This window comes from Meriones unguiculatus, chromosome 3 (assembly GCF_030254825.1).
Source record: "Meriones unguiculatus strain TT.TT164.6M chromosome 3, Bangor_MerUng_6.1, whole genome shotgun sequence".
Lineage (NCBI taxonomy): Eukaryota > Metazoa > Chordata > Mammalia > Rodentia > Muridae > Meriones > Meriones unguiculatus.
In genome coordinates, this window is record NC_083351.1 from 146,722,723 (window position 1) to 146,738,916 (window position 16,194).

General features: G+C 45.0%; 1 protein-coding gene and 1 pseudogene across 5 annotated transcripts in view; one reads left to right on the forward strand and one right to left on the reverse strand.

Annotated features, from left to right (window-relative positions):
• Tec (tec protein tyrosine kinase) overlaps positions 1 to 16,194 on the reverse strand; it is a 99,738-nt gene that overhangs the window by 55,848 nt on the left and 27,696 nt on the right. For 4 of the 5 annotated variants that reach the window (XM_060380732.1, XM_060380733.1, XM_060380735.1 and 1 more), the window contains exons 2-3: positions 9,264 to 9,329; positions 7,551 to 7,736 (exon numbers count right to left, since the gene is read on the reverse strand). In XM_060380732.1, the coding sequence (XP_060236715.1) occupies positions 7,551 to 7,688 (138 nt within the window). In that variant the 5' untranslated portion in view covers positions 7,689 to 7,736; positions 9,264 to 9,329. Of the gene's footprint in view, positions 1 to 7,550; positions 7,737 to 9,263; positions 9,330 to 16,194 lie in introns of those variants that run through there. The other variant, XM_060380736.1, reaches the window with a different exon arrangement.
• LOC132653388 (small nucleolar RNA SNORA17) lies at positions 11,990 to 12,085 on the forward strand (annotated as a pseudogene).

Here is a 16,194-nt window from a genome sequence, read left to right on the forward strand (position 1 = left end):
AGGCGTAGTGGTGCAGACCTTTAAACCCAGTACTCGGGGAGGCAAAGGAAGATGGGTTGCTACAAGTTCGGTGCCAGCCTGGTCTACCAAATGAGTCCAGGACAGCCAAGGATACACACAGAAGAGAAACCCTGTCTCAAAAAAAAAAAAAAAAGGAAGGAAGGAAGGAGGAAGGAAGGAAGGGAAGGAGGGAGGGAGGGAGGGAGAGAGAGAGAGAGAGAAAGAAAATGACAGTCATGTGTTGGGGTGCGTTGTATGAAGGTGTGTCTCTGTACATTCAACTATTGACTGCTACACCAGCAGAAAGCTGAGTACTGGCCAGACTTTAGTATTGTTATGCTCACGGTCCATCATTGGCCTCATATTTTGTAAACATTTGCCCTCCTCACTTGCTGATTGGTTTAACGAAGAGGTGGTGGCCAACATCTAAGTAGGAAGTACAAGGCAGAACTTCTGGGTAAAGAGAGGGTCTCTTGGAGAAGAAGCAGACATGGAGGTCCACCAGTGTGACACGGGAAGGGCCTGAGAGAGAGAGAGAAGTAAAGAACGAGCCACATGGTGGGTTGTGGGCTAGAATACTGGAGGCTGAAGTTAGATGAGCTGGCTGAGAGTCTACCCAGCTAAACGCCTAAGCTTTTAAATATTCATGGGTCTCCGTGTCTTTAACCACTGATGGGTCCAAAGAAGTCCTGCTACACTCATATGACCCAGGACACCCTCTAGAACACAAGATCTTTCCAAGGTGTTCAACAGTCTGTGACATCGTAAGTATAACTGATTGCTTTCATTGTCCTGCCACAGACTCTCAGTCATGAATAAACCTGCGCCACCTTTGCCTAAAATAAAGGTCTTCCTGTCTCACCTGCAATCCACTTAACTATACGTCATGTACCGAGTATCCACCTGTGCAAAACCCTCAGCAATACAAAGATGGGTAAGCCATGATCCCTGTCCACAATACCACAACACCCCAATACCTCTAATACCACAAATCACATTAGAAACATACAAGAATGAGAAATTGAATTTCCATTAGCCTCACTCTGTAGACACCAATTGTGTGTCCGACAATTTAAATAATTTCTGAAACTGTATGATAAAGGGGCAAAGGAAAAACAGCGTGATCCTGGCTTGACCCCAAGACCAGGGCCAAGAAATCAAAAAGCCACCAATCCCTGAGCATGCCCAAGCTCAATAATTGAAATCCCACCAATCCTCGTCCTGGAAATCTCTCCCCTGGCACTACCCCCATCCCCCACCACCACTGCCGCCACCCCCACCCCAAGAAATTCTCTATAATAAACCCTGTTTTCTGCTCAGTTCCCTGCTGCCTTTCCCACTAGCAGAGGCAGCCACCCTCCTAGGCTTTCCCCTCCCAATAAATCTCTTGTGTGAGGTTTGTTGTGTGGTGTGGCTTTGTGGTATTCCTTGGCTCCTGATTGCTAGGAGATCTCTCCAAGCAGAACTGTTAACACTTTCACCCTCCCCCTGCCAGAGCAGAACTGTTACCCTTTCACTGGGGAAAGCCCTCCCCTGCAGACCAGAGCTGTAACTAGGGAAACCAAACTCTCCTGGACCAGAACTGTTACACTTGCGTTGGGGAAACCTTCCCCTGCAGGGCTGGAACTGAGCTGTATAGCTCCTACAGGGGAAGCCTTTCCTTGAGAGCTGCAACACTTAGAAAACTGTCCACGCTCATACACACTAAGGTACAGGGTTCAGCCCTGTATACTTCAGAGATAAAGCTTACAGAGTAGGTCTCCGGTTGCTAGGAGCTTCTGTTTGACTCAGCTCCAAACCACAACTTCCTATAACCAATTCTTCAAGTTTGAGAATTTTCTAGTAACCCTGTTACTACTGACTTATAACAAATGAACAATCAAATAAAATCATCGATACACAGGGCAAGGGCCAGAGAGGTGCCCAATCCCAGGAGCTCCTGTCTCCATGGAGCTTTCGGGATGACACCACCCTCCCTGCGTGAGAGCCTGTTCCTATCTGCCACTCTGAGCCCTTCACAGCAGACGCGTACTGCCCTCAAAATGCAGAAAACCAAGTTAAGCATATAAAAAGACACAATCTACATAAAATAATTTTAAACTCCATACACAAATTGAAAGTGTTATTTTTAAAAACCCAATTACAGGCGGACAGAACCAAAAAACTGTTCAGTGTGAATCTTTCTTTTCGACACAAGAAAAATTCAAAACAGTTGTAACTGAGAATAATAAAATATCCTTGAGTAAAATTTTACCTGTATTACAGAGAGCTGTAACAGTTTTCTTTTCCCTCCCTCCCTTCCTCCCTTCCTCCCTTCCTTCCTTCCTTCCTTCCTTCCTTCCTTCTTTTCTTCCTTCCTTTCTTTCTCTCCCCTGAATTTTCCTGGAGTAACAAAGTGGTTTCAAAGATAGATTCTGAAGAAACAGCCCTGCAATTTCTTGTAAAAATATGCAACTGCTAATATGGCACACCTTATGCAAGCTTTTATCTTTCCTTGCCTTGGTTCCTCATTCTGAAACGAAACCCAATAAGGCTGTGTGTGTGAAGCACTCAGCGCTGTGGCCAGCACGCAGTTAGTGTTCCAAAAGTCACACCATTTTTATAACCATCGTGCTGGAGAATGCTATACTAAGAAAGGCCTGCTTACAAAGTTGGCCACTGGCTAGTATGTGGCGACTTGGACTTTTCTAAAGATGGTCAAGGTGGCTCACTGTGCCTCAACCAACCATGAGTATGACTTGTGCTAAACACCTGCTTCCCTACTAGCACTTTTAATTCTGGTATATACTGAGCCAGTGCCCAAAAAACACCATGGGTTCTGAGTCTATAACCATCTTCCCTCACAGGCATGTTGAACTTACCACAAGTGTGACAGGACCATGCATATCATTACGTGCACTGGACTCCGGTGCCTGTTAAATTTCTGATCTTGTTTTCTATTCTTCCCCTGTAAGTACATGTCGCTGACTGTGAGGAAGGGCTGACTTAGAATCTCAGTTAGGGTTACTACTACTGTGACGACCAAAAGCAAGTTGGTGAGGAAAGGATCTATTTGGCTTATACTTCCACGCTGCGGTCCATTATTTAAGGAAATCAAGATGGGAGCTCAAACAGGGCAGGAACCTGGAGGCAGGAGCTGATGCAGGGGCCATGAAGGAGTGCTGCTTCATGGCTTGCCTCTTCATGGCTTTCTCACATTGCTTTCTTTTTTTTTTTTAATTTTGTTTTTATTTTATGTACATTGGTGTTTTGACTGCATGTATGTCTGTGTGAGGGTGTCAGATCCCCCGCAACAGGAGTTACAGACAGTTGTGAGCTGCCATGTGGGTGCTGGGAATTGAATCTGGGTCCCCTGGGAGAGCAGCCACTACTCCTAACTGCTGAGCCATCTCTCTAGCACCACCCCACCCCCAGCCTGCTTTCTTACAGCGCACAGGACCACCAACCCAGTCGTGGCACCTTCCCCATCGATCACTTATTGAGAGAATGTCCTCCAGGCTTGCTTACAGCTTGACATTACAGCGGCATTTTCTTAACTGAGGTTCCCTCCTTTCAAATGACTTCAGCTTTGTCAACTTGACATAAACTATCCAGCACAGTTGGAAGGTTCTTGGCATGGGGGTGGAGCGGGGCTGCGGGTGTGTGGGCATAGACTGGCCTGTCGCACTGCTCAACTCCTTTGACTTTATGGACTATTTGCAGTGTCCATGCTGTACTTTGCTGTACTGTAGCCAGCAAAGCAGCCAAAAAGCACCACTGTCCAATCTAAAGTTTCCTGCTTTCCTACCTAATAATTATTGCAAAATTCACATCCTACTTATTCAATATCTCAACATTTTTTTCTTTACCAATATCCAGTAGATATTTTTCTTGAGCAAACTCCAGTCTTGTGCTTCCCTGACTTCCGTCCCCATAGCACATGGAGCCTCCCCAGGAATGTCAAGTGGCCATTCTCAGGGTTAGGGTTAGGGTCAGGGTTAGCTGTCATCTAAGCCCCTAAGTAGAAAGCAGCACCACTTGCAAACCTCGAAGGTCTGTGTTACTGTAAGATGGATCGTGGAACATAAACCGTCAGGATCTTTGTTTCCCCAGTTGGTTGGAACATGTACAAACATGAACAAATCAGCTACCAAAGAGAGGAAGGGCAAACTGGAGACATCGAGGGCCCAGTGCACAACTGGAACACTAGTTTTTTCAATGTGAGACTTTCAGGACATAGCTTAACAGGCTTTCTGATGATCTATCTAAAACATGATGTCTCAGTACACTTTGACAAACACAGAAAGTGGATTAGCAGGAACAGTTTCAGGAAAGGCTTTTGCCACCGTGTTGCAAAAGCTGGATGTACAGACTTAAACAAAGGGTTAACTCTGAGTTCTAACAAAGCATTTAACAGCTCGGAGGGAACCAAGAATGGGGACTACTAAAGCACCAGACAGCCTCTTCGCTGGTTTCCTATGGGAAGTAGAACTACAGACATTGGTTCTAATGGTTTGCACAGCCCAATTCTAGAGCCTGACTTTCTAACTCAGCATGTCCTCTCTCTAACTCAGCCCAGCTCGCGAGGCTTTTTGACTCATAATTCTAAGAAGAGAGAGAAAAAGCAGAAGAGTCATTCCAGTTACAGGGAAGTAACACCCGGGTGAAGTGTTTTTGGGATTTTCTAGAAAATAGGCTAAGAGGTGTCGCTTAGAAATCTGCCCAGTCTTTTGAGAAGTACTGTTGTTTCAAGAATTTTGATTCTTATCTTTCAATTCCTAATAATTCAATAAAGCAATTACTTGTTTCTTTGGGTGTGGGGATCTAATCAGTGGCTTGGTACCTGCTAAGCACATACTAAGCACACACATTCTACCACCTGGCTACATCCCTGCCCCTCGCAACTATTTACCCCTTACTGTGGGAGGCAACCAACCTGTGATCAGTTCAAGAAGCAAGTCACCAATGAATGCCAGGCCATCCATGACAGCAGAAAGCGAGAGAAATCAAAACACCCCTCCACACGGTGGAGGAGTCGGGGGTCAGAAGAGGAGCCCAGCTGGTGGCCGAGGCGTGCCAGTGAGCAACAACCAGAAAAGACATGGACTCTGAATACGCATTAGAAGAGAGGTTGCCACATGCTGGACAAGTGCCTCATTCTGCCCCTTCCGGTTCTCACAATGACTGGAGCCGCTTCACATTCAGTCAGTGGACCCGGATCTGAAATAACAGGGTCCCCTGTCTCTTCTCCACTCAAACAGCCAGGACACTCTTAACTTTACACAGTTAGCCTTCCAGACCTAGAGATAGGTTCTGCGTCCACACCATCAACCAACCCTGGAAAATATTGGGAGGGAAAGTCCCATCTGTTTGAGCAAATACAGACTTCTCTCGTGCTGCTTTTTCCAAAGCAATCTACAATGAGTATTTCTTATAGCATCAACATTGCATGTGGTATTAGCAATGTGCAGCTAATTTAAAATATACAAGAGAAAGAGCACAGGTTGCATGCAAATGCTGAACTCTTTTATATGACAGACGTTAGATTACTGGGTAGTGGTGAGAGGAACCTGTCCCCTTACAGATATCAGGGGCCAACTGTACACTAAGGATCTTCAGAGTGAGCTGGCCACTGGGTTGTATTTTCTCCTTATGTGTATGGTGTTTGGCCTGTGTGTGCATCTCTGCACCCCATACATGCCTGGCTCCCACAGATGCCACACAGGGCACCAAGAATCTCTGTAAATTAGAGTTACAGCTGGCTGTGAGCATCCATGTGGATGCAGAGAATCAAACACGGGTTCACTGAACGAACCATCGGTCGTTTTAGCCACTGAGCCATCTCTTTGCCCTCGCCATGCTGTATTTTAATAGTATCCGTCCGTATTTCTAAGTTGACAATGAAGTTTCTGTAGCTTTGGGGGTTAGTAAGGTACTACCTCTCACCACATTCATTGCTGTGTTTCTCTTCTTCTGCCGGATGTACTATATTGGATTCCAGTTATAACAAGCCATTGCCATACAGCAAAAACTTACTAATATTTCCCTCCAAGTCTGTTTGCAGTTTTTCAATAATCCTTATTTACGGTAACAATTCTTCTCTGAAACCCTTTTGTATTTCTGAACTTCTCGGATAACAACAAAAACATACCATACATATCATATAACACATCAGTTCTCAGTAGGCAGCTGGTGTATCTAGTCACATTAATGGTTCTTACTAATAGATACGTATCCAAAGTGACGAGAATAAAGAGTGAGCATGGCCTCACCTCAGCTCTACCTTCACAATTAAAAGGTTGGAAGTTCTGGTTTTCAGCATTTGGGGGTTTACAGTTAAGGGACTATGGTCCCAGGGTGTGGGAACCTGACAACAGCCCTAGTCACGGCGATCTCCCACAGTAGAAATAACAGAGCTAGGATTGTTCAGGAGAATCAAGGGCCTCCCGGACAAGTCAAGGCAACCAAAACACAGAAGAAAACAACTGGGCAAGTTGATCAACCGCTAATAAAAATGCCTAGGCAAAATTAAGCCCAAATTCCACGACCAGCAGGCATTCACCATGATCACATTTGCTATAGCGCATTGTCAAGAACATTCCAGTTCCGAGCCATTCTCTACAAGCTAAAATTATTTCTAGCAGAAAAGACTATGGAAGTAGTAGAAAATACGATGTCCAGCTGGGCATGGTGCCATACGCCTTTATTCAGGGAGGCAGAGGCAGGCAGATCACTGTGAGTTCGGGGCCAGCCTGGTCTACAAAGTTGAGTCCAGGACAGCGAAGGTTACACAGAGAAACCCTGTCTCAAAAAAAATAAAATAAAATAAAAAGAAAGAAAGAACGAAAGAACGAAAGAACGAAAGAACGAAAGAACGAAAGAAAGAAAGAAAGAAAGAAAGAAAGAAAGAAAGAAAGAAAGAAAGAAAGAAAGAAAATACTATGTCCACCATGGCAAGATTTTGAATTGGGCCAGAGATAGCCATTCATTCCTCAGTCTCATTTCTTGTGAAAAGCCAGAAGCTGTCTAACCAAAATTCCTCCCTTCCCCACCATACCTCAACGTCCCACAGCAGGAGCCCTGTGGACCCATGATTCTTTAATCTCCCTACCCTCATCAAAAAACACTGCAGTAGATGCTCAGCACCAAGAGTTGGAGAATTTCTCTGTAGATAAACCTCAATAAATGGTTCGCCAAATAACTGATCAGCTTCAAGAGATGAAGAAAAATGTTCACACAAAGCAGCTTAGGCTTTAATATATAATACGGTAGTTTGTGAGGAAAAGCTCACAAACTCAGTATACTTAATAAATTCTATAAGGACCTATAACATACAGGAATGGATTTTCTCTGGCAGATTAGTTAGTTCAGAAGGCCGACGCTGAATGGATAGCTATGTATCTTAACCTATACTGACAGACGTGGGCCAAGTTCTATCACATGCTAAATGTCACTTTTCAAATCCAGATGACAACAAACTGCAACCTCAAGTTCCCTAACCCGGTGGAGAGCTCCGCCAACCAACGGTACCAACGCTGAAAAGGACAGAGTAGATTGCACTCATCTCCTACCTCTGCCCGACCCTCATAGTAGGTTAACATGGATTTTGTAAGCACAAAAAGTCTCTCTTTGTAGTTTAAGGGTGATGTCTTCTTTTTCTGCTGGGACCTTTTAATAAGAATCTCTTCTAGGATAGTGTTAAAATTCATCTCGGTCTTCTGGTTGCTCTTTCTCCTGCCATTGAAGATCCAGGGATTCTACAGTAAGAAAATAAACAGTGAGAATGTGGGCTAATTCCCTAATGCTGTTGCGGTTTCAAATTGTAAATACAGACCCTCCTCTCACTCCAGCTGAGGCAATCATAAATGTGCAGGCTGGGATGGCCAAGGCAAAGAACTCTTCCCCTCTGACCTCAGCCTCCATCCTGCCCAGCCATTTCCTAGGAGAATCTAATTAAGATTTCCCACAATGATGACGATGGCGATGCAGGCTTTGTCTCTCCCAGGATCCCTCAGCTCTCCAGCACATTCTGCTATTTGACTTCAGAGAACAAATATTTCAGATGGCAAAGTGCATTCTGTTGCCTGTGTTGTTGATTTGGGCCTCAAGATCTTGGTATGCAAAACAGGTGACTACACAGAATAATTGACTTGAACAATAAATGAGCATGGTAGTGGATACAATTCACTCATCTGTAACTCAGTGAAGATGTCGTCTTGGTCTGGTATCATAGTGATGCCATAGGAAAGCTGTTGCTACAGGGATGTCCCCTGATACCCACGTTACCATGAGCTGTGTGCTATCCAGACCACAAGAGGAAAGAAACACCTGTCAGAGCAACCCACCTGGATCCAGAGACCCTCAGCCCTGCACCGGGAGCCTTTTGAAACTTAAACAGGAGATGGCAAGATGGCTGAATGGGTAAAGGTCCTTGCCACCAAACCTGATGACCTGAATGCACTTCCCAGAAACCCGCATGGTGGAAAGAGGAGAAACAATGCCTGTAATGTGTCTTCTGACCACCATGGTATGGAAAAAATAGGAAGGGGGGAGGGGAGGAGGAAGAGGAAGAGGTAGGGGAAGAGAAAGGGAGAGAGAAAAATGGAAGGAAGGAAGAAAGGAAGGAAGGAGAGAAGGAAAGAAGGAAGGAGGAGGAAGAAAGAGGGAGGAAGAGGGAGGAATGGAGGAAAGAAGGAAGGTAAAATTCAACCAAATTTAATTCTTAACCAACTGAAAACCCAAAGGTACATGAAAGAGGACTGCAGATTCTTCCCTGAGGCAAGCTGAAGGTAGCTTTCCTTCCCTTGCCTGCTCCATGCCTTCAGGAAGTAATCAGGTATCAAATGACAGAAATAAAAGGAGTCTCTTGGGGCACATTCAGTGCTGCTTGATAGTGTAGGCAGTAACTGGACACTGAGCTTCTAAGGAATCCTACCAGTCTTCCTTCCAATCTGATAAGTTCATCGTTCTACTATTTCTCAATGAACATCAACCACTTGGGCTCCTCCAATTTCTATGAGGATCTCTTCAATGCCATAACCTCTAAACATCCGCCCCTTGATTTAGAGCAGGGGAATACAAGGTTGGTGTGAGGTTTAAATGAGATGTAGACAATAAACTTACTGTGAACTGGCTATACAAAGATCTATTATGGTTCTATTGAACTCCACTGTCACTTCCCTAGCTTAAACCTCTTGGCCTCACAGCTGGACAAAAGCAGCCCCCTCCCAACTGGTCTTCCATTGCCAACACTCTTGCCTCATTTAACTCTAACTACAACATACCCTTTTCCCGCTGACTCAGTCTTCAGAGTTCCATTTGGTCACTTCATTCTTCTGACATCCCAACACCTGCAGGATAAAGCCAAAACAGTCTGACTCCAGTTGTAATTTCAGTCCAGTTATTCCGCAATCACTCCAAATACTGCTCAAAGCAGTCCCCAGAAGTGCAGGGCTACATCTAATAATATCCATTCCCTGGTCTATAGCACTCTCCCCCAACTCCTCTCTCTCCACCTATGAACTCCGTCAACTCAGAACTCTCCTCCTTGCTGCACAACCCTTTCTCGTGTCTCTGGTTAATGAGAATCTTCCACTGCCTGCGCCCACAGTCTCTCTCATTCATCACAACGCTGATTGTATTCTTCCATGTCTGAAATTCCCATGTGTGTACTTGATTTTGTTTTCCTGAGAAACTGTTGATAATGCAATTTCCACTTCTTTAGGAATCTTTTTATAAGACATTTTCAGGAAGGAAAGACAATGGCCAGTTAGAAAGGTTACCAGGGGAGAAACAAGCTTGGCTAAAGATGGAGGGCTGACTACACCCACTTCATTCCTGGAAGTCCATCAAAATTTGCTATTTTATTTATTTGTTGTTATTAAGAAATTAACACTCTGAGGGACTGAAGAGCCGGCTTAGCAGTTAAGAGCATGTACCATTCTTAACAATAACCCAGATTTGGTTCCCAGCACCCATATTGTGGTTCTAGGGAATCCAACACCCTCTTCAGGTCCCTAGGGGCACCTGCACTCACATGCACACATCCCCCTCCCACACACACAATCTAAAACAATAATCATAATAATAATATGTTTAAAAAAAGTAAAAAATTAACACTCAAAAGTAGAAAACAGAAAAAGATATACATAAAAAAAAAATACAAAAGTTCGGAAACCAGAAGAACACATGCTAGGTCTAACAGAGGGAAGAAGCAGCCACCCGGAAACCAACCATCTTATACCATAGAACTTCTAGATGATATCAGAATTAAGTCATCAAATCTAGAAGTCCTAGAGGTGGCAGTAAAAAAAAGAACTTGAAACAAAAGTGTGTTAGTGTGTGAGTGTGCATGTGAGAGAGAGAGAGAGAGAGAGAGAGAGAGAGAGAGAGTAAATGTATGCATATATGAGGGCGGATGCGTAGAGAGGCCAGAGATTAACATCTGTCATCTTTCGCAGTTGATTTCCACCTTAGTTTTGAGTTAGTGTCTCGCACTGAACCTAGAGCTGCCTGACTCACTAGGCTTTCTAGCCAACAAGCTTCAGGGTTCCGCCTGTCTCTGCCTTCCCAGCACTGAATTACAGCTGTGCCTGCTGTACCTTTTATGCGGCTGTTGGTGAACGAAACTCATGCCTTCATACTTGCATGACAAGGATTTCAGCAGCTGAGCTATCTCCCAAACTCTCAAAAGGCAGGAATTAGTGTTTCAGGAGAAAGGAGGGAGACAGGGTATAGAGAGAATTTTGGTTTCTTTAAAAAAAACAAAACAAAAAGAAACAGAAATATTGTAAGAATGTTTTTATTTTAATGCCAGGTGTGGGATACAGAGCTGCTTCAGATTGTCCACAGCAGCTGACTTTGATCTGTCTCATGCAAGGGTGTGACTTTGCCAGTGGCAGATAGTCTCTGCAATTGTGTGACCTTGGGAATCCTGGGGACTTTTTAGAGGACATATAAATGCTAGGGCCCTGAGAGTAGGTTGTTGGCTGGTTGCTGCTGGTCTTGGTTTGTTAAGTAGCTGTGAGCAAAGAAAGAAGAAGAATTAGATAACCTGACTGAAAAGATCAATCCCCAAGTAACTCAACACCCCTAATGAGCAGAAAGTAGTCTAATAATAACATCACCCCTTTCCTTTCTATCCAATTTTCTCTCCTATCTAGTGTTAGGGGTTTGAAAAGGTGGAAAAAGGATGGAGCAGGGTGGAAGAAAGAAGAGCCTACAAAGTAGGAAAAGTTCAGCTACAACTGGTTCTCACTATGCAGCCTAAAACTCTCTATGTAAATCATACAGGCCCCACACATGCAAGGCATACCCAACATGCCCAGCCCCAAGGGAATTTTTGGCAGGCGTATTTAAGAAACAAAACATACCCCTCTTCTGTGTCATAGATAGCCATTCTCAATTCTAGGAAACACTAGCGGGTTTGTTTGTTTGTTTGTTTGTTTGTTTGTTTGTTTTTTGTTAGTTGCTGTTGTTGAAAAATTAGGACTATTTTGCCAAAATAAAGGTTATATCCAGATTAAAATATAGTCAAGTCAAGACAGGTCTTGTGAAATCTTAAAATTATGAGAATTAACAGAATATTCCAAAAGCTTAAAAGTAAATAATATAGAAAAGATCAAAATTCAGAACGGCAATCATCACAGATGACACTGGCAGCTCAGACACGGAGGGTTTCTACCCGGGAGAAACTAAGAACCGAGAGCACGGATGCAGAGGCGTCAGAGGATTCCTAACATACACTCACTAATTGTATCCTCAGCAGAATGTCAATGCAGGCCTAAGATCAGAAATACAGCACTCGTATATGCAAGGTTGTGAATTATTTGCCTTCTCTTTACTCTTCTGGAAAACTACCTGATCGTGTCTTCTACCAAAATAAGGCAATGAATGCACAGAGTGAGTTGTGGAATCAAGGACTCTAACACAAGAAAAAGGAAAGAATTTGCCCCGGAGCGCAAATTCTGCTGGTTTCTGTTTGACACAAATTCAAATTCTGTGTCTGCTGGTTTCCTATACACTTCAGTAGGTGGGAGAGAGGAGAGGCTGTGTCTACACTCAGTGTTGTGACCTATGAACTACGATTGATTTGTAGCCTAACATTCCCTGAAAAAAAGGAAGCCTGAGATGACCATGAGCCTGGGTCCGGGGAGCCCCAAACAGGGAGCTAGCCTGAGACAACCACCAGTCTAGCACCAAGCCAGAGAGCAGGAGAATCCATCTGGGTCCCGGACAGGAGTGAGCCTAAAACAGATGAGCCTTGCAAAGGGCCTTGAGGCAGGCCAGGTGAGGGATGAGCCCGAGATGACCACCAGACCGGTGCCCTGGGGCTGGGACAAGGAGATAGCCTGAGATGACCACCAGCCTGGTGTTGGGTATGCCTAGGGGGCAGACCATACCCAAGATGACCCTGCTTTATGCCATAATGCATTAGCAGGGTATAGCACTCTTGACATCACTCCCAAGACACCTTCAGACACTCAGAGACCCTGGGCACCACTAAGATGAGCAAGTATGTGACAGAAAAATGGAAAAGAAAGAAAAACAGCAAGATGAGGGCACAATGAACAGAGGCAGAACTGGAGACTCGAGGGTAGTGAGGAACAGCCTGATGTGAGTAGCCAGCAATGCTATCTGGGACCATAGCAGGGTCCTGACCTGTGCTGCCCCCAAGGACCACATCTGGGTCTTTGGCCCTGCAGCAGGAGGGCTCTGTCACCAAAGGCCATATCTCTGGTCTGGGAGGCCACCTGGGGACATGTTGATATCTGAGGGCTGTGCAGAACTGGCCCATCCCTTACCTGGGCATTGTGGGAGTGCTGGCCCTGGGGGTATGACAGCAGGAGAACTGACCTCACCCTTAAGCAGCTTTAGTACTGCTCTCCCACAGTAGAAGGGGCCACACATTGGGGGAGTTGCTGGTGAGATGCCCCCAAGGATACAAGTGTGGGAAAGATGGCCCCACCACTCATTTCCTGTGCGGTGGCATGGACACCTTGACCCTCACTACCACCAGCAGGCAGGACACCTGGACCTGGGGTCATGATAGCTGGAAAGCTGTCCCTGCCCTTCACCATCTGCAGCACTCGGGAGAGAAGGCCCTGCTCCTCACCTGGGCAGCAGGGAAAACCTGGCCCTGGTTACAGGAGTTGCGGGTGAGAGCAGGAAAGCTGGTGGGCTGATCAGTTTAGACAGGGCTTTGAATTGGCCCACCTCAACAGCTACGCTACTGGTACACTGCAGGACTCATGAAGGGGCCAGTCCTACAGATTCAAAACTGCAGGATCTCCATGACACAGGGCAACAACAGGATGTCCAAGAGGAGTCCCAGTGAGGTTCCAGTATTGATAGAGTAGAAGCCAGAGGCCTCATGCCAGACCAATGAGTAACTGCAATGAACATTTGCAAGCAAAGAAGTGTGGACAAAGTTTGGCTATGCATCTCAGCATATGTTTTGATACCCTACTGGGTAGAATCTTTCAGAGGCTGTCTGTGATAGGCCCCTGTCCTGTTCCCTGTTTTCTCCCTCTTCCGATGTCCTTCTCATTTGCCTTTCTGAATGAAGATTGAGCATCTTACCCAGGGTCCTCCTTCTTGATTAGCTTCCTTGGATATACAGATTTTAGTATGATTATCCTATATTATAAGTCTAATAGCCACTTATAAGTGAGTATATACCATGTGTGTCTTTCTGCTTCTGGGATACCTCACTCAGGATGATCGTTTCTAGATCCCACTATTTGCCTGAAAATTTCATGATTTCCTTGTTTTTAATTGCTGAGTAGTATTCCATTATGTAAATGTACCACAATTTCTGTATCCATTCCTCAACTGAGGGACATCTGGGTTGTTTCCATATTCTGGCTATTAAAAATAAAGCTGCTATGAACATGGTTGAACAAATGTCCTTGTCATATACTTGAGCAACTTTTGGATATCTGCCTAGGAGTGGTAGAGCTGGGTCTTGAGGTAGCACTATTCCCATTTGTCTGAGAAAGCACCAGATTGATTTCCAAAGTGGTTGTACAAGTTTACACTCCCACCAGCAATGGAGTATGCATAACCAAACTTTGAGCAGAGTGCAGGGAATCTTATGAAAGAAGAGGGAGATAGAAAGACCTGGAGGGAACAGAAGCTCCACAAGCAGAGAAACAGAACCAAAAGATCTGGACACAGGGGTCTTTTCTGAGACTGACACCCCAAATAAGGACCATGCATGGAGATGGCTTAGAACCCCTGCACAGAAGTAGCCCAAGGCAGCTCAGTATCCAAGAGGGTTCCCCAGTAATAAGACTAGGGACCATCTCTGACATGAACTCATGGGTTTGCTCTTGGATCACCTCCACCTGAGTGGGGAGCAGCCTTACCTACCAGTCTGCAGAGGAAGACAAAGAAGCCAGTCCTGATGAGACCTGATAGACTATGGTCAGATGGAAGGGGAGGAGGACCTACCTTATCATTGGACTGGAGGAGGGGCATAGGAGAAGAAGAGGGAGGGTGGGATTGGGAGGGGAAGGAGAAGGGGGCTATAGCTGGGATACAAAGTGAATAAACTGTAATTAATAAAATAAAATTTAAAAAAAGAAGTGTGGACAAAAGAGTATATAATGTGGGACACACTGAGATATTACAGCTTCCACAATGAGATTTTTTTTTCTCCATTGATGGGGGAGGTTGCAAGGGTGGAGAGTAGGTATGAGGGGAGGGGAAAATGAATTGGATTGGGGTGCATGATGTGAAATTCACAAAGAGCAACGAGAGAGAGAGAGAGAGAGAGAGAGAGAGAGAGAGAGAGAAAGAGGAACAGAGGAAGGAAGGAAGGAAGAAAGGAAGGAAGGAAGGAAGGAAGGAAGGAAGGAAGGAAGGAAGGAAGGAAGGAGACCTCCCAACGTCCCATCATGATGAAGGGAAATTCCAAGATGAATGACAGCAGCAAGCAAAGAGACTAACCTGACAAAATATCAAGTTAGAAGGTTCCTGGGAAGAACTCTTGTAGAAGATAAAACTGAATGCAGAGGGAAGCACATAGTAAGTTAGTTAAACATTATCAATGTAGGAAACAAAACTAGTTCCAGAGAAAATAAAAAATCATATTGCAAAGGCATAAAAAATCAACCAAAGTACATAGTACATCCTGAGCCTGGCTGTATAAATAGGATCCATAGCATCACAATAATATAAATGATAAGTAATAATCTTGCTACTTTCATAAATGTTTTTGGAGGGCAGGAAGTGTGTTTCCGTGTGGGTGGAAGAGTAGGTTGTGCAAGAGAGCCACATTCTCTTCAGTTGTGAGAACCTAAACTTGAAATATCAAATAACACAAGCATGCTGCTTAAGAGATTATCTAGAGATAAAGTTATGACAAGATTACATGGATCGATTTAGCTTTTCTGTCAAACTGTTGAATGCCCAACTCTTGAACTCCAAGGCCTCCCAACTCAGCCTCCCGTGTGACAGGCACTGTGCGCACTCCTGTTTAACAGTTTTGGATTTTTACTCTTCCGCTCTATGTCGACACTGTCCAAACCACTAAGCGCTCATAGGCCTCGCATCATCCCCTTCCCTCACCAGTTTTTTCGGAAGCGTGTGCCTACACACTAGTCACAAACTGAGAGCCGGAGCCAGGCTGCAACCCCTGGTGCAGCTGCAGCACCAGTCCTGCTGCACACTCCAGGGAAGGAGGGCAGGAGGGGAAGGCAGTGGAAAGGTGCCATTCTGAGCAGCTTCATTTGGGAAGATTATTGAAAGCAACTGAATTCATCTCCAGATGATCACAGAGATGGCCTATGGCTGAGAAGACACCTTTTGATCCCCAAGACCGAAGGGGAGCTGTCCCCTCTGAACAAGGACACAATAGGATTGATTTTCTGTGCCGAGGCCTGTTCTCCTGTGGTGTGCTCACCCCCGTGGATTTCTCAGGGACTGGGACATGGATGACTCCTTCTAGGGAAATCTGTCTTCAGCCCTTGATAAATAGGAATAACATGGTTTGTATTTTGGGGGCTTTCACTGAAGGTAAGAGTATCCTCAAATGCTCCAGACTCATCTCCCAAACATGACATAACTCTGGTCACAAATATCTTTCTTTGGTTTCTTTAGGGGACAGAATCTCATTATGTCACCCAGGCTGGCCTGGAATTTGTGGTTCTCCTGCTTCTGCCTCCTAAATGCTGGGTTTGCGGCTATCTGCCACCACACCCGCTTCTTTGC